A 22,760-nucleotide genomic window follows, 5' to 3' on the forward strand; every position below is an offset into this window, starting at 1 on the left:
ACAGCTAGAACACATCACACAGCTGAGTCCTGCTATTTCACCTCTCAAGAATTATATAATCAGATTGTCAAAACAGGCAGAGATGGAAGGCTAACCCAGACGTTTGAATCCTGCCTCTTCAACAAACTAAAATGGATTCATGTCATGTGCCATATGCTTACCCAGGGGAATTAAAAAACAGTGATAAAAGGACACTTCAATAAACGATTAAACCTAGAGAACTCATACAGGAAACCGTAATACTCCCAGTATGCTTTCATCTGCAATCTTTTACTAGTTAGTCGCAACAGTAGACAGGATGTATCATCTTCATCCATAACAATGCAGCAAGAAAGAACTCACAACGAACTGTTTTAATGCAAACTGTGTTTAATTGCTCCATGTGGTTGTACTTAATAAGGCAACACTCTCTTTACTGCCTCAATACCCACACTCTCAACATGCAGCACACCAAAGAGCCAGTTAAATGCCAAGTACATTGTTCTGTTTACCCAGAGAAGTTCAGTGCTGCTGCAGCACCCTCCCAGGAACGCCGCGTTTCAGAACAAACCTGGTCATGCTCAAGGCACTACAACAGATTCCTCCCTCTGAGGGAAGGTGCCAGTAATTGCTCAAGCGTGAGGCTCCCATGGAACGCTCACCCACAACTCAAACCTAGTCTCGAGAAAACCGCCACCAATACAGCTTTGGCTTCAGGAGCACAAGGAGGTCACAAGTGCGTATTCTTCTCCAAGTACATCTGGGACAGTTATACCCCAATTGAAAGCATCAGTCCTTTCATCCGTTCATCTTAGTCCTTGCAAGGATGTGGTATAAAATACCAGAACAGATCTCTGCCAGAAAAAACCCTCCATCTTCATTATAATGCTTCTGAATGTGGATTGCAAAAATACTTAGGTTTTTTTTTTTAAGTTCTGAGAAACCTTCTCCTAATTTAGCAACCTCCTACCTCCACTACTGCTGGGTAGGGAGCTCTGTGAAACCTTCAAGTACTGTAACCACAGCATCATGAGTATGCTGAGCATCTGCAGAGTCTAGTGAACCTTCAAACAACAGGCCCAGTTGAAAGCAAAGTCATGTCCTTTTATTGTGCTGCAGACAATAAAATCATAAAGCTTACACCCCTTTGTGTTTTGGAAGGCTAAAACATCACCAGATTTCAAAACATAAAGCTTAAATCCCTTTGTGTGTATGAATACTAAACATCACTGGATTTTAAAACACCAAACTTACTGCTGAATATCCAGGAAAGGCCCGTTATCCATAGTTGTGATCTACTGACTCCACCATAACCACACACTGGAAGGAATTCTCAAGCTAGTGTCTGAAATATGAGGTACAGTATACGAGCAATACCTCACCGCTTCCCTTCAATCAAACTGAACTAAGTGTTATCCTGATCTCAGCTGCTTAAATAGCATTAAATATTGGACTGAGAAGAGGGACAAAAACGTGAAGGGGTAGTTTAATTGTCACAAAACTCATGCAATCTACAGAAGTTGTTCAAGCCAGATTGCTAGTTTCAAACCAGAGCAGCAGCCTATTCCAAGCTTGACACTAACAAAGTGCCCTGAGCTGTTAATCTCTTGCCATTTAACTGGGATAAACTACACTGGTTTCCTTGAAATACAATATTCACACTATTTATAAGCGCCTCAGCTGGAATCTGCTGTAAATCCCAATGAGCATTTAATCTAGTCAAGTGGGGGGAGCCGTGCTGGCACAGGCAGCTCACCGACTTCTGCTTGGCTTTTAGTGGGCATGAAGGAATTCCAAGGCCAGCTAAGCACGGGCATTTCCCAGGTGGCACCCTGAACGGAGAAGCTCCTGCAGAGCCTTCCCTACTGCCCAGCCTGACGGAACATGTCCCACGAGGTGAGCACCAGCCACTTCCCAGCTCTGTTTGTCTGCAGGTAATTGCTGCTACAGGGGGAGAAACCACACGTGTGCCTCCAACACAGGGTTTGAAAATACCATCTGCTCCAGGTAAATGTGCTCAGTGTCTCCTGACCCAGAACAGACCAGCCCGACTGTTCTGCAGCAAAGGGAATGCTCCTCAGAGCAAGGATGCTTCCTTCCCAGGAGCGATAGCTGATGCTGCAGAACACAATCCAGCAGATAACCTTCTTCTGCTGCCTAAAAGAATTAATGAATGTAAATGAGCAGGTAGGCAGGGCAACCGGGTTTAGGGCTAGTGTGGAAATTTTAATCAAAAGCTATTAAGACAATCAGAATTAATTCAGTTCTCTAATTTGAAAGCAAACATTAAAATTAAATGTACTTATCAAAGTCCTTTCTGAGGACTTCTGTTATCTTCTTACAAGTGGTCAGAAGTTCATTTGACTTAAATGGGATCTGGCACCTACACGACCGAAGATTTAAACACACCTCAACCAGAAAAGACTGTATCTGGAACACTTTCTCTTCTAGATAACTGCTTCTAATATACAGTGCTGTCTAGCCATGTTGCACATTGTTAGAACTGAATCAAGATGTTTCATGTCAAAATAAATTCTTAAGTATTAACTGGTTAAACACACTAAACTCAATAACAAGTACTAGAGTTTGAAAGCTATTTTTCAATCTAATGACAGTAAGCACAAAATCCTCATTCTGAAAATGTACCTTTGAACCTCATGAAAAATTCAGAGAAAAATTCAAAAAAGAGAATTATATCCTCTGTCAATATAGATGAACAGCACTCCATCTGCACGGGATGAACTAGTAGAATCCTTTACTTCTGTCCTGAAGGTCTGACAAAAACTGATTACTGTGTATCTTTTGCTTAACTGTCTTCCTCTTGATGCAAGAGATCACCAGGATGCCTTTCAGTGAGACAGTAAAAACTCCAACATACCTTACCCCATAGTCGTAATGTAGTACTGTTCTGAAGAAATGTCAAGCCATATCATTAAAAGAACAAGTCTGAGTAGTACCTAACCACAGAAAAATACAGTCCAGCCAATGAGTGAAGAGCTACACAATAAAATATGCCTTCTCCACCCTGAAAGTAAAGTTGAATAAGAAAGGGCATAGCATGGCCTGATTACAATGTGTGTTCTGTCCTGCCCTGCCTGTCACTCACAGCTCCTGCCTCCAGGAGAAAAGACCCAGGATTAACTTTGGATATAAACCAGTGCAAATGAAAAGATGTATTGTATGTGTTTATTTAACTGGGTCTTCTCATACCTAGAATTTTATCAAAAGTCATCGTCATACAACCAGGTACAAACAATGGGATAAAACTGAACACAAACTCTGTTCAAATGCTGACTTTCTTGATAGCGTGGAACTTATCCATAGCATGAGGTTTCAAGACAAACTACTATTTCCATTGCTGGGAATTCAAGGCAGCAACAAAGTATGAGGGAATTAATCCAGGAGACTCACTTGGAATATCCAGGAGATGCCCCAGGACAGGGATTAAGTAAGGGCACAGACATCCACCATTAACCTCTGTGGTTCCCATCTGAAGGAAAAGCCAGTGGTTGAAATTCATCCCAAAATTTCAGATCTCTATCTTGGATTCTTCGCCACAGTTAAGGAGCACTTGTAACTCCTGCTCTAGAAGCTCAACTGCCATACACTGGAGCACAAGATAATGTTTATAAACTATCAGCTGCCTACACTATGAGCCTGCACAATTAACACTAATTCTTCAAACATCACATTCAAACCAACAGCTGTAGAGATTCAACAGGGTCTTATGAAATTATATTTTGCCTAGAGAAATATCTCCTGTTTATCACCACTTACAGAAAGTTTCCTGTTCTCCACTGAACCAGTTGCCTAAATCTGATTTTATTTGTACAAAGATACATGCAAGTTTTTCTATAAGCCTGATGAAACTAAGAGACATGCAAATGACTGATTAGAAACTATCTGCAATTTTTACTATCCACAACTGCAACAGAAGAAACATTCAGAGCACCAAAGACCTTAAACAGAGGATACACTGACCAAATTTGAATTTGGATAAAAGCCTGGCAGGGAAAACAAAGATTCCACCACATAACAGTTTAAATAGGATTAAGCCAACAAAGCCTTAATTTTTCAAGTGAAATTTAAAATGTTTTACACTAAACAGGAGACTGAAATAGAAAACATAAGCCTTTAACTACAAATATTAAATTAACGTTATCTTAAATGTTGCTAATTATAGTGCAAGGGTGGAAACCCCTTCCGTTTTAACTGTTGTCATATTTACAAACTTTGCTCCTCGAAAGGAAACAGTATTTAGAAATACAACAAACATCACCCCGGTATAGCTGGCACTTCTGGCTCTACTTGTTGACTCCATTTAAAAACAGGGAAACCCCCTGGGAGCAGTAGCTGCAACTTGTTTGCAATCAGATACAAAGCAAATGAGATGAGACCTAATACTATAAACAAAGGACAGACAGACAATTCTTCAAAGGCACTGAGGTTTCCAATAATCCCTTCTAAAGGCTCCTAAGGAGGTTTAGTCCCTACAGAAGCCAATGCGAGTCAATCAGCACAAAACAAATAAATTAGAGTTGAAAACAAGATTTATTTAAGACCAAGGCTTCCACCTCACTAAACTCTCCCATGTTTCGAGGTATTGCTTCTTTGACAATAACGCTACAAGATGTGTGGCCCTTACCATCATAAATCACATTTCAGAGACTTCTCCCAAAGGAACTAAAGAGAGTAAGGCTCAGTAAAATTGTAAAAGTGCTTTTATTCAGAAAACTTTAATGACCACAGTAGTTTTTTCCTCTCTGCAGCAGAGCTTCAGAGCCACAAGCCACTCAGCTATCACATACTTGGGCTTCACAGCAGGAAATGCTGTTTTACCCAGAATACCAGAATTCTAAGTTGTGGGATGTTCACATTATGGAGAGCTGTGGCCTGACCCAGGTTTAACTTCAACCCTTCTAACTTCCATGAGAAATTGAAGCCCATGAGCCCAGCTTCTTTCCTTCTTAAAAAAATCTTTGCAATTATCTGCAACTGGTGATTTTTTGTCTGCAGAAACATTTAAGACCTCAAACCAAAGATACATTTATTAAGTCTAGAGAAGTTTCTGTTGACAGATTTTCCTGCTAACTCTGCACAGACAGCACAACCTGCAGCCTAATAACATGGGAGAAGACAACCAGCACAAGAGTATTCCAAACACAATGTAAATCATGCTTGCCCAGACCATCTCTCCTCCATTTCAGTTTCCACAGCAGTGCATTATTTTTAAATAACACACATAGAAAAAGAGATTAAAATTGTTTGCATGAACAGACGGCTGTATATAATGCTTTCCCAAGCACTATACATCGTAGAGAGGTCTCGTACTGATTAATTCTATCTCTTCTCAGTGGTTTCTTACTTTCATAAACACTTGAAGAATAAAAAAAAAAAAACCAGGCCCCATAAATAGCCAAAATATCTCTACATAATGCTTTAGGGTAGCGTTACCTTTCCTTGCCCCTAGAAAGGAGAAAGAAACCTACCTAATCCCCAGCCCTATATTAAAAAGGCTGTTCCTGTATCAAAGAAACATCTGCAGCAAGACTGTGGTAGTAACAAAGTGGTCTGTGGTTTGGATTTAAGACATTCTCAGCACCACATAACTTCCTGAAATAATCACAGATCAGCAAAGCTTCCTCAAGAAAGTATTACTTTCATCAATACACATCCTAAATGATAGTAAGTTGGAAGGGCCCCAAGACAACAGAGGTCTATCTCTCTGCCTGGTCAGGACCCATGGAAGCAGCAGCCGTGAGCTGCACTGCCTCCTCCTCTGGAAACTCCTGCATTCCATTCCCCATCCAGCTCTGGCCAGAAACATCCAACTGCTTCACCCACAAACACAGTCTGAATGCACTGCTAGGTACTGCTTTTCCACTGCAACAAGCTTAGAAATATTTGATCAATTACAAACTTCATCAATTACAAAACAAATTCGATTAGATTAAGAGTTTTGCACCAGCTGGACAGAAAAATGCCTCTTTAGAACCCAAAATCACTCTCTGCACCCCTTAAAATAGCTACAGGGAAAATGGTAGGTCAGCTAGCTCACACCTGCCTTTTGTGCAAGATCACATCCCCCAAATGCTATTTCCCTTTCTTTCCATTATCAAAAAAGAAACCACTTTTCACTCCCCTGTTCCAACAACAGGAATGGCAGAACTGGCAAGTGGAACTCACCACTCTGGTGCAGCCTTTCCAGTCCATTTTTGCACATTACTGAACCAAGCACAATTCCATTTTCACCACTTACAATAAATCTCAGCGACCTCCATCACAAGGACTTTAAAAGTCACAGATGAAAAAGATGAAGCTGTACTTGAAAAAAAATTGAACCGGCACAAAACGGAAAGCTTACCATAAATGCTTCCAAACAAATGCCTTTCCTAGCAACAGGGAAATGAAAATGAGCAGCCCTTGCAGCTTTCCAGGTGTTCTCCAGAGCTTAACTGTCATTAAATGCATCTCCACGTAACACTATTAACAGGCCTACCTACAGCAGCCAAAACGTTGCAAGGACTAAGGCAACTGCACACACTAAGCTGAACCAGCCCTCATTCTGTAACTCAGTTATGTGCGATGAAGTTTAACAGATCAGGACCTGCAGTCCAGCAGCTCTGTAGATCTGGCTGAGAACAGGTATTGCCTCTAACAAGCTGCAGAAAAGCTGCCTACCAGCGCTGTCCTGGGTAACACTGCCTGTATTTGCCATTTGTTTCCAAAGCATGTATCACCTCGCTTGGAAAATGGTTTTTGATGTTAATCTTATTCCTACTTTCAAATAATGGAATTCAAAGCCACTATGCTTGTGTGCTAGTGTGGTAAATGTTACATTTAATGATTCCAAGAACACTGGTGAACAAACTGTACTTGAGGGATCTTACGCAGGTTAATGATGGTCACTGCTAAAACAGCTGGCAGAAGACTTCCTAGACTTACTACGGCAGCAGCCTCTTGATCCACATAGGGAAACTGCAGCAAGATGTGTCCATAATGAGCTGGTTTCTAGATCAAGAACTTCCCTTCAACGTATGTACAAGCCATTTTACAGCCGCACTTCTGATGTACGCTCCTATTCAACGCTCTTAAATCTCATCATACGATCAGCTGAATCTTGCAGAAACAGCATTCCCGATGCCAGGGGTAACCTTCAGGTGAGGAAGCGTCTCCGAGCCTCTCACTGAAGCCTGCCGGGGAGCAGCCCCGCAATGCGTATGATGCTGCTGCTCCTCGGGATCAATCAATAGCCACCAGGCCCGCGCTCACATCGCGAACCCGCACGGTCTGGCCCAGGCGCTGCTCCGGCTCATCCCCGCACGGAGGTTTCCCAGGCCAGCCCAGCCAGGCCCGGCTGCCCACGGGCTCTCCGAGCGGGTTTATCCTCGCTCCCGCCGCGGCTCTGCCCGGTCCAGCTCCGGCCGGGTCTGCCCGCGGGACCCTCCCGGCAACAAGTGCCGCCCCCCGCCCGCCCCGGGCCCCGTTATGTAACAGGCGGGCGGACACAGCGAGCGCCGCCGCCGCGCATCCCCCGCCGGGCCGGGCCGGGCCGGGCTCTGCCCTGCGCGGCTGCGAAGGCTCGGGGCCGCTCGCCGCAGGTGAGTCGGGAGGACGAACCGCCATCCCCTCGTCCCCTTTGCAGGTGCAATGGCCGCGGCGGGGTCACCCCGGCCCCAGCTCCATCCTCCCCCCTTTCCCTACCCGCGATGTCCACCCGCCTCCGCGCTCCCTCCCCTGCGCACGGCGCCAAGGACACCGTCCCCTCGCCCGCTCGCAGCGCAGCTCGGGAGGCGACCCGGACCTGTCGCCCTCGCCGTCCCCAAGGTGCCGCGCAGCCTCCCCCGCCCGCCCCAGCCGCGTTACCTCGAGCGGCCGCCGCCGCTCCACAGAGCAGCGCGGCGAGCAGCAGGCGGGCGGCGGGGGCCGGCATGGCAGCGCGGAGCGGGGACGACAGCGCGCAGCCCGGCTGGCGCCCCCGCTGGTCCGGGCTCCGCTGTGCGGCGGGCGGACGGCTCGGCTCGGCCCCGCGGAGGAGGAGGAAGAGGAGGAGGAGGGAGGAGAAGCGCTGCGCAGCCCCGCTCCGCTCGCCGTCCCTCCCCTCCCTCCCCCGCCCGCCCCGCCGGCGGCTCCTAAAATGGCGGCCGGGTCCGCGTCGGGCACTAGGCGGGGGAGGGAGCGAACCAACGGCGCGGGGCGGGGGGGACCGGGAGAGCCCATTGCGGACCGCCGCGGGCTGCGGCGCGCCCCGCCCCCGGCTCGCTGAGGGCACTGCGGCAGCGCCGCTCCCTCACGGGCAGCTCCCGCCCGCCGGGCCCGGGAGCGGCTCCGCCACGGCCGCTTCGGGCTTCTTGTGGCTTCTTATGGCTTCTTATGGCTTCTTACCGCTTCTTACCGCTGGCTGCACCGCGCTGCGGGCAGGGAGCTGCGGGGCCGAGCCGGGACCTCCCGGACGCATCACACAGCTGAGGGAAGCCGGTGCCCCTCCAAAGCTTCACACAGCTGATTTAAATTGGTGCCCCAAAGCTTCACACAGCTGATTTAAATTGGTGCCCCAAAGCCTCACACAGCTGATTTAAATTGGTGCCCCAAAGCATCACACAGCTGATTTAATAAATGCTGATTAAGCCCCCAAGCCGTTAGAAAGAGTTAAACCCCGTATGAAGCTATTTAAGAAATAATTAACCCTGTATAAAGCTATTTGAATGCTTTCACCCTAACATTCACACATCTTTTCAGAAAAAAAGGCAAAGCCGTTGGGTTTTACCCAACCCAAAGCTAATGCCAAAGGCAGACAAGTACAGGGATGCACTGGGAATGGGATGCACAAGCCCAGTCAGCTGCTGGGCAGGAGCAAACTGCCAACACCTCGTGCTACAAGCACCAGGTACAAACAATCACAGCATCATTTAGGCTGGAAAAGACCTTTAATATCACTAAATCCAACCATTAACCCAGCACCCCCATCTTGCTGTTTTCCCGGCTCTAGAAGCGCAATCCTGCAGGAATGCGTCCACTTCCAAGGCGAGCACACCGCGGTGCATCGCCGAGGGGCTCCAGGTGGATGCTCACAGGCCGAAGGGGTTCCCTGGTGCTCCCCAGGTGCGCAGGGCTGTGCTGAGACACGGCTTCAACCCTGCCCAAAGGGAGCAACAGAGGCACTCACAGCTCAGTCTGCAGAGGACCAAACCCTCTTAGTGTAGGCTTAGTGACTTCTATCAAGGGGAGAGATTACTTCTGTTTGGAAAAATTTCCAAGTACTATCTAAATCAAGAATTTTCATTAAGTTGCACAGAACTTACCGAATAATAGAAAAGTTCTTTGCTCAACTATCAAAAATTTCAATTAGAAAATGTTTCAACAAAGGAAAAAATTATCAATACCATGATCTGAGTTTTGACAAAATGCGACCAACTTATTTTATAATTAGATCTGACTACTCATGCTTTGTACCTATTAGCCATTTCACTCCCACTGTGAAATAAAAATAAAGTCCAAAATGTTCAGGATCCTAGAGATGTGGTATTTCCTTATTTTCTGTGCAAGTTAAATACCAAGATTGATCTGTGCTGGAAAAGCCTCCCCCTCCCTCCTGAGGCAAGCCCAGGGCTGACTACCTGGTCACCCCACACTCGAGATGGGGGAGAAACCAAAGGTGAGAAACCAACCTATTCGCTACCCTGGAGCAGCCAGTCAGGTCTCACGAGGTGACAGAATCTAGTCTGTACAAGCCAGTGCATTTGGGTATCCAAAGGAAAAATGTTCTTCCTCTTCCATCCTCAAGACCAACCACTTTTATTCACTGTACATGAGAGTGTGCAGAGCAGAGCAGGAACCTGAGGCCCAACACAGTGGACACCCCCCAGTTACTATCCTGTGCTCTGGAGCTCTCCCTTAGCCAAGTTACTCCACATTCATTCCGTGGACTGTAGGGCAGCTGCTCTATCAAGAGCTAAGACATCTTTCTTTTTTTAAATAAAGCTAAAGCCTCAGTCTAAACCTCCTTGATTTCTCAGCCTGGCTAACATATGCTGGATGGCAGATCATGTCAGAAGAAGCCTGGAGCCCATCTGTTGCCAGAGAGCTGAGTCTTTACATTCTGCCAACGCAGCTTCAGCTGACAGGGTGCTACATGATGTGTTTTTCTTTTGTATGGAGAGTAGGACTGTCCAGCACAGTGTGACTCTCAAACTAGGCTTACTAACGTAATGTCTGAGTAAGAACCACCCCACTAGCACAGATTTACTAGGCAAGATATCATCAGTTGAAAGATGATTGCCCATTGATGAATACATGGTATAACATAGCTGGTATTCACCCAAATACTGGAATTTGATTAGGAATCTAACTCTGTACAGAGCTTTAATGTCAATATAAAGGTATCTGAAGAGGGCAGAACGTCTGGCCAGTCAGCATTCACATACACATACTCTAATAAAACAGTTTTTGCAAAATCAATTATCATTAGGTGTGGCAAAACCACATTTTAAAAGAGCTCTGCATTTCACTTGGGCTGTATCATGCATTATAACAGGAGAAAGCACAGCACCATGGACCACAGTGAGAAGGGGACTTCAGTGGTACCATCAGGACTCATTTAAATTGTTCTGGTTCTGCAGAATAAGGAAGAGACATTTTTAAGAAAAGAAATGCTATGTCCAGGTAAAACCTTATTTATTATACAATGACACTACCAGCTCAGAAGAATTAATCAGCTGAATCAGTCATGCTGAAACTGGGAAATTTCCAAGGAAGGAGAAGGCATTGATGGCATTTCACTTTCTAAGCAAAACTCCTCCGAGTCAGTTGTGACTAAGGCACTGATTCAGTAAAGCAAACAATTCTTTAGTCTGTATTTTAGGATCAATTCCCTGTCTGTGTTTCCTTGGATGACTGAGAGGTTTGAACTGGCAGTTGAGAGGTTGATACAGACAGGATGGGCCCTACACATGTGGTGAGGCAGCCAAATGAAATCCTGATCCCTGTCACCATGGATGTTCCATTGGCACTTACTTCGGAAGTGCAGCAAATACAACATCCTCTCTTTTGTTCTGCAAAACTCAACTTGATTTCAATCACCCAGTGTGGGACCTGCTCTGCACCAGTCCTGATTGCTGTTAGGCAAGAGCTGTCCTGTTCCTGTCTGCCAGAGGAAACTGCATTTCCCACACTGACAGAGATCCTCGCTCTATCCCAAATGCTACATGCCATTACGTCAGAGAAACTCAGGGAACTAACTTCAGCACCTTCATTTTACCACTCATCTCCCTCCTACTCTCTGACCTGCTTCTCAGGTTCCAAAAAACCATTGATTTTTATTTTATTGGTAAGCAACAAAACTGGAACAAATGGCTCCTGGCAGAACATGTTTTCTGTTTCAGCTGAAAACCTATCAGCCTGATGTCCCTGAAATGCACAGTGTGACTAATGCCCGGCTTGCAAGGACCCAGGAGGACACATTTATTGTGCTTGTCAGAGTGGAGCTGAGCAGCCAGAACAGAAAAGATAGGGTGATAGGGAAAAATGAATGCATTTTCCTGCTCCTGAAAGGCAGGCAATGCACACTGTGAATACAGGGAGCAGCAGGACATGCTCGGGTACATCAACAGCAGATCTGGATCTGCTTGTTAGAACTCAGGATCATGAAGGATTTTGAATACATGCAGAATATGCACTGTTATTTCTCGATATTAGACTTGGACTCTTGTTTAAAGGGGGACACATAGGGAAAGGGCCCAAACTTCAAACAGTCTAGAACTGCATTGAGAAAATACCTGTCTTTAAATAAAGAGGCTGGAACCAAGTGTGGGCTTGCTTTTCATCTCAGTGCAATTAATGTCTGCATAGTAGTGTGTTTGCAGATGATGATTTCTTTTAATGGGAAGTTAAAACCCAGCTCTATCTCCTCCACCAGTTTATCACAGCTGCCCCGAAACTGCTTCTGAGAAGGGACCAATTGCCATAGAGACTATGCAGTAATTAAGCTCATGAGACAGCTGCATGCACACCCAAGCAAAGTATTAGATGAGGGCAACAAGAGAGCCGCTTCTGAGAAGTGGTAGCACAGGAGCATTCTAGCTGCTCCCATCCCCACTGGAAAAGGCAACAGGACAATCCCAAACTATCTGGGGAATTTGAATTTTGGTGTTTTCTGGTTCTGACATGGCTTTATCAGTCTAAGGCAAGCAGGAAGAACAAACAATAATGAGACTAGGAAAATGATAATTTGAGGTGAAGATAAAGGATTAATTCTGCACAACGAGGTCTATGAAGCCCCAGAATACTCTTGTAAGGCAACAGGCAGTAGAGGGATCTTTTAGGTCATTCAAAAGAAAAACCACAACACAATGCCAGAGCAATGCCCCTGCCAGATGGAAGACAAAACACACACAGGTGACCTGTTAGCTCATTTCTAGCCTTGCTGTCCCCAATATACACACTCTGAACATAGAAAGGCATAAAACTCATGTGTTTTTAGATTTAGTAGGTTAAGACTTTATCATTATTTTTTAATGCTTTGGAACCTGGCTGTATATTTTAGAGGAGAAAAAATTAGAGGACTGGTTTTCCCCACACTTGAAAATTTCCAGAACTGCTTTGATCATGTATGAGAATTGATTTAGGGGATGCAAATGAAGGCCTTGGCAATCTGAAGAAGAAAATCTTCTCCCCTGACATTTCTGAACATTCAGAGAATTCTCAACAAGCCATTGAAGTAGGGGTTCATCAGAGAGACAAAAAGAAAATTCAATAAGCAAAGAAGTACATGAAACCAACCAGCTCCCTCACAAGAAAACCAGCAGCATTAGCAATCTTTCCACCTTGTTCAATCTTCTTCCTACTCACACTTACCTTCTACAGCAAAATATGCATCCAGAAACATGAAAGCAATGAAGGGGAGATGCAAGTCTTTCCTTACAAAGGGAGATTGAATATTCTGCATCATCATTATAATATTTTACAACTCATTAGCACTTTCCATCCCAGGATCTCCGAGCATTTACAAGCGTTAATTAATGCACTCTCACAATACTTCTGTGAAGCAAAAGGCAGGTGTCTGGATACTGTGGTGACAGGTGCATTACAACTGAATAAGACAGAATTTCTAGGCTTTCCATTTACATATTTAGGAAAGAAGGGAACAGAGGGGAGGAAAAATTAACAAGTGCTGCAATGCCTTGAAATACCTCGAATCAAGAGATACTGTAAATACCTTGAAATACCTTGAACAGACTGGCTTTCCAGTCTTTACCTAAAAAGCAATACTTGTTAAGGACCTCAAAAATATTTAGGCTTTATTAACGTAAGTCTTTGCTGAGTGAAGAACTATGGGGTTTTTTTCCAGTTCTATCACAGATGTCCCTATGGGACAGTGTCTTGCCCCTACCCTATTTCCTTGTCTGACAACACAGTCCAGTAACACACCAGGTATAAAAGGATGGGTGGAGAAACCAACTCCTACATTTGCACCAGGTACTGGTGACAGTGTTTAAATTTCTCAGCTTACAGATGTTTTGTATTATTTAGGCTCATGGTATTCTGCAAACATCTGGTCACACAATGAGGTTTTCCTCTTTGCCTTCCCCCTGCAAGGGAGAAGAGCCGTGTGCATGAGTATTCCCCTCCCCAAGAGCCATATGGGAATGTAAAGGCATTCTCTGAATTCATTACCCGGCCCCACAATATGATTCCGTCTTTGTACGGGCAAGAAAATGGATGTTAATTTATTCCTTATTGCTAATTTGAAAAGGAGCACAAACACAACAGTTCCATTGCAGAGACTTCTACCAAGGGTGTAGTTTAAGTCCAATTATGTGCTATTAGTACATTTGCTCTTTATTCCTGTGGCATATTAATTACATGCCTGGTATTCTGATAATTAACACAATTACACTCTTTATTTTCCCCTTTCATAGCCAATATTCTTGCATTTTACTCCGATAAGTAATTTTCTGTAGGTAAAAGAAGCCAAATCATCACATATTAATAAAATTAAGTAATGAGTTTCCAAACGAGCTTATACAGAGAAGTTCCAGCACTGTTCTTCAGCAAAACGAAAAGCAGATGCTCTCCTACTGGGCTGCAGCCTATCTCAGAGATTCCAAAATGAACCAAATTACCATCCTCTAGTTGTGTATCCAGCATGACAATCGGCCTGAAGCAGCAGGGCCATAAGGACTGTACTGGCACTGCCACACACAGCTCTTCCAGCAATGCCATCACATGTTCAAAGGCTCCCTGGTACCAAAACCTCTGATCTCCCACTGGCATCTGTGAAACTCAGTGACATTTAGCAAAAAAAAAAGTGACAAAGGGTCAACCAAGATGATTTACAACTGCACAGGTCATCCACAAATCAACATTTGGCAGATACTGCAAAGGAATATTAAGGAACAAAACAAAACAAGCGCTCTTACTTGCTGTAAAACAACAAGGTGGGTAGATTTCACTAAATTAACTACATACAGACACCTCAAAGATTTGGGTTTTTACCTTCAGGACAAATTATTCCTCTAAAAATAAGTTACTGTTTTTCCGTAGTTTTCTCTAAAAGCACATCTTGAACCTCCAGTCGGTCTCATAAGCTATGGCTAAAAAAGCCCCACAATGGAAAGAAAGATTCCAGCAGTTTGCTTCTCTAAGTATATTTTTGGGAAAGGAGGAAAAGAAGGAGCAAAATGTTCCATCATTCTGCAACAGTACAGGAACTTGGTGGAAGGTTCCTCGGCACCCTGTCCTTAAAAGCATGCCATTGTTTGTCCTGCAATTGGTTCCTCACAAACTGTTGTTCTTCCTCTACTCGTACAGATCCCTCTGCGCTCCTGGCCATCTCAAAGGCATCACATCTGGCAGGGAGGCTGCAGCTTCAAGAGACATCTTCCACATCGTCTCAGAGAACTCCACACTTTGTTATGTTCAAAGCTTCCCAAACCTCAGCAAAGCATGGCCAATACCTGCGCTGCCTGTACTGTCAGGCTGATGAAGGAAATGATGAAGAGCATTCCTGTAGATCAGTCACAAAAACTGTCTGGGACAAAATTTAGAATTGATGCAGATATCCTGATTTCTGAGGCCATGTTTTCCCTACATAACCTACCTCTGGTGTTTTAAAAAGTCCCTTTTGAAATTACCTGGTCAGGAGGAAAACCCCGTCTTGCTTTTCTTTTTTTCCTCTTTATTCCCCCCCTTCTTTCTCTAAAATTCCAGTGTTCCCAGCTTCTTCCTGGCAATGCCCTGGCTATTTAAGTTACAGTCTCCTCAGACACGAGTGCAGCTAAATCCTTTGCCATCTCTCATATTTATTTCTGTTCTGACAGATACCAGTTGTGACCCTTCCTGCAGTAAGCCACTGCCCTCCTGGCCTCCACTCTAATTGCAGCTTTGCTAATCATGTTTTGATCATCACCCATCTAATCGCTGCTGCGCACGCCAGAGCCGGCCCTGTGAGCAGGGGAGAAGGGCACACACGCAAACGCCGCCTGTGCTGCCGTCCGTATGGGAAGGATCAGGGGATTACGGGGAACAGCCAGCCCCGATTAGCGCTGCCGAGGCACCGGGAGCTCCTCGCCAGCGGCAGGGGCCGATTGCCTCCCCATGGGGAGCTCCAAAGCACGCAGTCTCCCTACAGGGACACATCTGTCTGCCTTTGGCAAAGCTGGGTGCTGCTCTCCCTGGCTGTTCTGAATAGGAAGAGGGTTAAATGCTGGCAGTGACCCGTCCCGGGGTAGGAAGGTTGTGTTAAAGCAGTGGGACATCGTCCTGGGAACGTACAGAGGGTTGTTGCTATCACCGACTCAGCCACTGACCCACCACCAGCAGGAAAACAGCAGAATTCTATTCGGTGGCTTTTGAATAGGCGTTATGAACACATTAACCCTAAAGGGAGCCAGCAAAGAGCTAATTTGTCTTAACAAAGCAGGAAACAAACATCCACTGAGCTGAGGCTCACATACCAGGCAGAAGAGACCTCGGTACTCAGCAGTTCCCTCCCCAACCAACCCAATATATGCAAATGAATCGGAGTGATTTAAATAATTACCCCATCCCAACGTGTGCTGCTTTAATGTATCCATTAGATTGTTAACTCCATGGTTTCCTCTGCTCAGTGAGGGAAGATAAAACATTTCCAGTGAGTTCTTCTGGAAAGGTTATATGCCCACCTCTTTCATGGGATCTACTTCTGCTGGACCTCACAGGATCTCAGGGACCATCCCACTACTCATACAAACATTCAACAGCCATGAAGTTCCACTTCACCTGGACCTTTTAACGTTCCAGGCTTTCTCTTATTTTCAGCCTGGACAGAGAGCCTCCAAACTGAGACTTTTTACTTTTCTCCTTCTGCTCTGTCTTCTGTTCTGTGTCTGTCAAAAGTGGATCAGCTGAATAAGTGGAATGACACACTGTCTTCTGCAAAAGGAAGCGGGGGGGCTTTAAATCCCATGTTGTGTTAAATGACTGAAGTACAGGGCTTTGTAGTGCATGCTAACAGCACACACTGCTCCCTGTTTACTGCTGCTTCAATGAGACATTGTCCATTGAGTGGAAGTAAAAAGCTTATGAGATGAGACAGGCATATCATCCTGTCTGAAGCCCAGCTTACCCAGGCAGCTTCGTGCGGCGTGAGGAAGAGCCTTTGGGAATGACAGGAGTCTGTGGAACATTAAAATACAACCCAGGATAGGTCAAGTATTTATTGACCTGATCTAAAACTGAGTCTGAGTGCCCAGGTTTCGCTGATTTGAATGAGGGGTATATGATGACAGCTTAAACTCCAGAACCTCTGCAATGACTGAGGAGTCCTCAAGCTGAGCAAGACAGAGGGGCGAGTCTGTCTGCAACAGAGTGAACAGGATAAACCTTTTCCATTTGTTAAAGCCATGATTTATGTACAAGATTATCATATGCCATTCTACAGTCCTAATCCTAGACCTTGAAGTAGCAGCAGAGATTAGAGCCTGACCATTTTCTAATGTCACTAGTAATCAGTGACACATCTCAGACAGAAAAGATGCCAAAGCAACGAAAGGGAAAAACACCCTAAATATCTGTAGAATTTTTTTTTCTCTCTAGTGAAAGGCACACAAAGCCACACATCACACAGTAGATACGCACAAGAGAATTCAGCACTAGAACATCTTCATACCCTTTTCCCTCAAGCATCTCTGCTCCCTCTGCTGCCCAGCTCTCATTTTGCCTAACAGCTCCTTAATCACAGTATCTGTCACACACATAAAATATTATTTAACCTCCAGCACAGAGGAAAATGCATTTATAACCTACTGGCTTTTCCCCTTTAATCTCTCTCTCTTCCCTTACCCCTCCCCTCCCCCCCTTTTTAGTAGCTCTGAGCAAGAATGGTTCTAACAACCTTCACAAAGACTTATTCAGGTCCAGACAGAAACCAACTCTCTGCACTCTTGTCAAGACAGGAGACTAAAAAAACAACACACACGACCTCTTCTTTCTACCCAGGTGACAGAACACACTCAAACACATCACAAAAGCAGCGTGGCCTCTCCTGCAAAGATGTCAGTAAGTGTCATTTTAGAATTACAGAACCAATTTAATTGTGACTGAGGCTCAACTCAGCCACAACCCAATCCTGCAGATGAATGTTATGATCCCTCAGTGATATTTAAGAGTTCTTGTGTTTCAAAAGTATTTTTGTGTCTTTGCTCTGCAGCAGCCTGACACAGCTGAATTGAATGTTCCTTCTATGTGGGCAGAATTCAAGGTGTTGACTTTCAGCTTTAAGCGTGACCAGGTCTAGGATCTGACTATGCCAAAGATCTTGTTCTCTGTGATCCATCTCACCAGGACTTAAGTCAAGGTGCTGTTCCTGACAAATTCTCTATTTAAACCCCCAAGGACCTTCTCTGCAGAAGGATACGAGCTGGCAATCTTTGCATACACAGTGGTACCAGGCCAGTCTACCACTTACTAGAGCAGGTACACTCTGAGCTCTCCTGGTTTTGTTGTCTGCAAAACCCTTTGCAAGCCTTTCCTCTTTGTGACTGGGATGTAGTCTATCTAAACACTTCGCAGTTATCCCAGTCTCCCCTCCTCCTTTTGACAATGGCACTGAAATTGAAAAGATTTAATTTAATTCCTTGCATTGCTCCAATCCTCTGACATCTAGACTTTGCTACATTTAGAGAGAAGAAAAAATCAGGTACAAATGATCATGTAGCTACAACAGCCAGGGTAAATCCACATGTCCAATATAGTTTCAGAAACCTGTGACCTCAAGGTCAAGGTCAGACTAAAACAAAGGCACCACTGTACACCCATATGGTGCGAGAGCAGCTAAGCATGTACAGAACCAGCACAAGGCACAGCTCCTTTTAGAGGGAGGCTCTGAAGTCTGGTGCTGCTGGCAAGGCAAGGCAAAAGCTTAAGATTCTGTCTAGTTTAATTATCATCTTTCTGCAGGCTCAAAGAAGCTTATGAGAACACAACAGTGAGGCAGAATTCTCCTCCTGTACTTCCACCTACAGGAACTCATCCCTTCCTGACCTGCCCCTATTTCCCCCCCACACACCCCAGAGATTTAGCAGAATCAAGCCATTAAAAAATCCACCCCTGAGCAGAGACTGCACTCTGAGCTCTTCTGGCAGGAGGCAGGGCCGTGCCTCGCTGTGCCCAGGCAGCACCACACGCCAGGCATGGCAGCACCACACCCCAGCCATGGCAGCACCACACCCCAGGCATGGCAGCACCACACCCCAGGTACGGCAGCACCACACCCCAGGTACGGCAGCACCACACCCCAGGCACGGCAGTACCACACCCCAGGTACGGCAGCACCACACCCCAGCCATGGCAGCACCACACCCCAGGTACGGCAGCACCACACCCCAGGCATGGCAGCACCACACCCCAGGTACGGCAGCACCACACCCCAGGCACGGCAGCAGACACGGATCAGGGGACACGCAGTGTCTGGCTGCTCCAGGCACTCGAGGTACAGGACAAAAGACTGAAGGCAAATGCTCAGCTACCACTGTCCATTCCAATCACGTTCAAGGCAATTTACACTGTGCCCTCCGATTAGGAGGTCACAAGCAAAGCTGAACATTGATTACAGTGCACAGTCAGCAGCAACACGAGCTCCTGTGTCACTCCTTGACCAAGTAACTCCGTGCATTCTGTTTCATGGGACAAACACATGTACATAATAACATCCAAAGCTGCTCTCTTCTGAAGCAGCACCTTCCTCTGAAATCATGGAAACTTTACATCCCTTCATGCAGGGAACAAGAACAGCAGGGAGCAAGGGTTTGGAGCCACATCCCTGCTCAGGTGTGTCTCTGCATCCGGCCTTGATGTTTTTCCTTGCTCATCTCACAGAATTCCCCTCCTCTGGCGAAAGTATTTTCAGAATAGTCATCCTTGCTCCTTCCATCAATTGGAATATTCCATCAGTAGAGTCCCGAATTACTCCCAGAGTAGGAAATTACTTTCACCTCACTGCAGCTGGGGATGTGTTTTATGTGACAACATGGGGACTGCAGTGCAAACCCCGTGTGCTTGTGTAACTTAATTATGATTTATGTCTTCCAAAATGTGAAATTAGCTGTACAACAGAGGTGTGCAGTGAAATGAAAGACGGGGAACTTACCCTTCACCTGGGGCTAAAACCCCAACAGTTAAGCCAGGAATACTATTAAATACCCATTCAAAACTAAATCGACCTAAATGGGTCCCTAATATTTTAAGAGTCTCAACTGAGAACACAGATGTAACCTTAGGACTCAGCTGAACTACTTAAAGTACCAAGGTTAAGCTGAAGTATTTTATAACCTTGAGAAAAAAATACTATTAACTACCCGTGTTACTCACAGAGTAGGAAACACACCTTCTTCTCTGGCAGGTGGGCAAAGAACTCGGGTGCTGAGCATCACAGACAGGCACAACACATGGGAAGAGGTACCCAAGTGTCTCTAGCTGCTCTTGTCACGGACAGACAGGATCCTCTCCTGCCCCTGTGGGGATTGCTCACTTGCAACTGCATCAGAAGAGAGCAGCAGGAACTATCAATGGTGAAAAACTAAAGTATAGAGGCATCAGTCCACATCTGGGTTGGAGTCATTATTACAATTGCAAAGGCTGAAAGTTTATTTGCTGAGTTTCACATGCCTCTGGTCACAGAGCACCATTTAGTACCAAGGAGAGTCAACCTGGAAAATGTCAAGGCAGCAAAAAGTTCTGTGCATAGAACCATTTCATGCTGATACATGAGGCAGCTTGTGAGCAGGCCAGGTTATAAAGCTTCAAAAACATTTTTTTCTCTTTTCCAAAATAAACAATCCCCAAACTGAAGTGCTTCAGGCTACAAAGGAAACCAGCCAGGTTGTTTACAACATACAGCAGGAATCCTGCTCAGGGCAAATCGGCTGCAGAGCAAATAAATGAAAGCAGAGCTCAGACGGCAGTAGGTGATTTCTGTCTCTGGATGGGAACCTACCTCAGTCTGGCAGGGAACAGATGCAAGCTCCTACTTTGGTAAGTAACAGCAATGGTCCTCCCTGTTACACAGCACTTTTGTACTTGTAAAACTCTGAAAAACATCAGTAGCAAGGAGGTTTAAGGGAAACTGCAGTGCAAAGTATCTGTAAATGCAGTGAGTCTAAGGCAGATCTGGAAGAACCTCCACAGCAATCCAGTGACCTATTTCCTGACTGCTCCAGAATTCAGATACACAGGGTACAGACTTTGCAGGACGCAAATCACTGATCACCTGAGGCTGCTAGAAAAGTCTGTCCACCAGTTCATTCATTGGTGCTGTGCCTGCTCCTGATTACTGATATTTGATATTTTAAGGCCCTTTCAATCTAGTTTTGTGTGAGGCCATTCACACTGCCTACCTTCGTTGAAATTATTCATCCAGGCCTAACTGTCAGGATCTTTAAGGATGAAATAAAAACATTTCACCTCAAAGAAATTGAAAAACAGATGTTACTTCCTGTGGCTGCTGCCCTGCACACAACACTCACCTCTGACTGCTGGTGAGTAACAAGTGGGTCCATCCCACGGGAGGGGGTGGTGCTCAGGCTGGATTTACCACATCTGTCAGGTGGCTTAAAAATCAACTGCCCCCAGCAAATATCCCAGCAAGGCAGCAACCCTGCAGCACTTCACTGTTCCTGCCACTCTTACACCCAAAAACAACTGTTCTGCAGCTTTAATGGAGCTTCCTAAACGCCCTTTATTAACCTTCAAGCTTTGGAACACTTTGTTTCTGATGGGTAACAGTGAGGAAAAGATGCTACTCACTAAGGACTTTCTTTTGTGCAGACTGAATAGAACTCAAGATTCCTTAAGCTCCCAGAAACTGTTCTTCCTGCACTGCTTGTCCCAGTGCCCCGCAGCCTTTTTTGCTGTCAGCTCTGCCACAGTCCTTGAGGAGGCAAGAGACCAAAAAGAAAGCTGAAGGACTGATCTTAAACGAATCCAAGTCATACATTCCTTCCCTGCCCAGGCGTTCAGTGTATTCCATAAAATAATTTCTAACATATTTTATACATTTAATTCAAAGCTTTTGACTTCTAGCCTTATTTTCCCTTTTGCAGTGTAGAACACTGGTAATTTCAGACATGGCACTGCTCTGTTCTTGTAAGGGATTCTCAATAGCCATAGGAATTTATCCCACCTATGATCCCGATGTCTTATTTAGACAATCTCTGCTGTAGGTGATGGGTCTTTCTACTTCATGGGCCATTTAATCTTCAGCGTTTAGCAGAACTATTTAGTCTGCTGGGGAATTAGAAAACAGACTTTGTGGAACTGAAAGATATAATGGTCAAGCATTAGACACAGGCCACAGAACAGCCAAGAGGATACAACTTCTAATAACTACTTACCTTAGATAGAAATAGGAACAAAAAACCTCAAGAGCTTTTTTAATTTGTGATCCAAGCTTCCTTCAGGCAGTATCTCCTTCCAAAGTGTTGCTGTGCCTCCAGCTCACATGTTCTGTCACTCCAGGGTTTATTTTAGGACCTGGGAGAATCAGACTCAAGGCCCAGGTGGATGGTGGAGCCTCATTTTCTTTTACAACAGGCCATGCTCAGACACAATGAGCTTCCAACAACTGCAGCAATTGCTGCCACCTGGGAACAGAGGAGGGGTGGGATTCAGATCTGAATCTTCTCCTCAAGCTCTGGAAAACACAGTGTGTTGTGAGAAGTAGATGAGCAGCTTGGCAGGGAAAGTACAGTAGCACATTTTGAATATCCAAAGGAACATTTCTCCCCAAAAGACCACCCAAAGAGCGTGTGCTTTTCTTGGAAGATGCCTCTAAAGCTTTTACACTCCCTTTCTGAATGCCTTAAGCACTATATGGTTGACAATTGGACTATAAAGCCTTTTGTAGTTACAAACATATTTCAGATTACATCTGTGCTCAACTCAGGTCTCTAAAACATTGGATTTTCTGGTTTTATTAGTAATGGTTTACTTGAGAAGGCAAAAGCACAATGGCAAAGCTAGAGAAGTTTGTTCAAACAATAAACAAGTCCATCATGCTGATGTCCTGTGTGGGGGCTTCTCCACCTCCCAGTTAATCCACACCCCACAGCTGGAATAGGGATTTTGTTTTCATAGCAAGAAGATAAATGCTTAGAAACACAATTCAAAGGGAATATTGGAAAGCCCTCTTGGCCACTACTTTCTCCTCAATTTATATATGAATTCTTCCATTATAAATCTTCCAGCCCTGGTTGAGAGTAAAGAAATCACCAGTGGGGAGGGGCAGAGCACACAAGTAACAACCAAGC

The 22,760-nt window shown here is 45.1% G+C and overlaps 1 protein-coding gene across 4 annotated transcripts in view; it reads right to left on the minus strand.

The window, feature by feature from the left end:
- The window catches only part of CLSTN1 (calsyntenin 1), a 32,532-nt gene extending 24,478 nt beyond the window's left edge, over nt 1-8,054 (minus strand). For 2 of the 4 annotated variants that reach the window (XM_039564130.1, XM_039564128.1), the window contains exon 1: nt 7,846-8,054. In XM_039564130.1, coding sequence (XP_039420064.1) covers nt 7,846-7,912 — 67 coding nt within the window. In that variant the 5' untranslated portion in view covers nt 7,913-8,054. The remainder of the gene's footprint in view (nt 1-7,845) is intronic. The other 2 variants (XM_039564129.1, XM_039564131.1) reach the window with 2 other exon arrangements.
- Between the last annotated feature and the right edge of the window lie 14,706 nt (nt 8,055-22,760).

This window comes from Corvus cornix, chromosome 21, assembly GCF_000738735.6.
Source record: "Corvus cornix cornix isolate S_Up_H32 chromosome 21, ASM73873v5, whole genome shotgun sequence".
In the NCBI taxonomy this organism is placed as follows: Eukaryota; Metazoa; Chordata; class Aves; order Passeriformes; family Corvidae; genus Corvus; species Corvus cornix.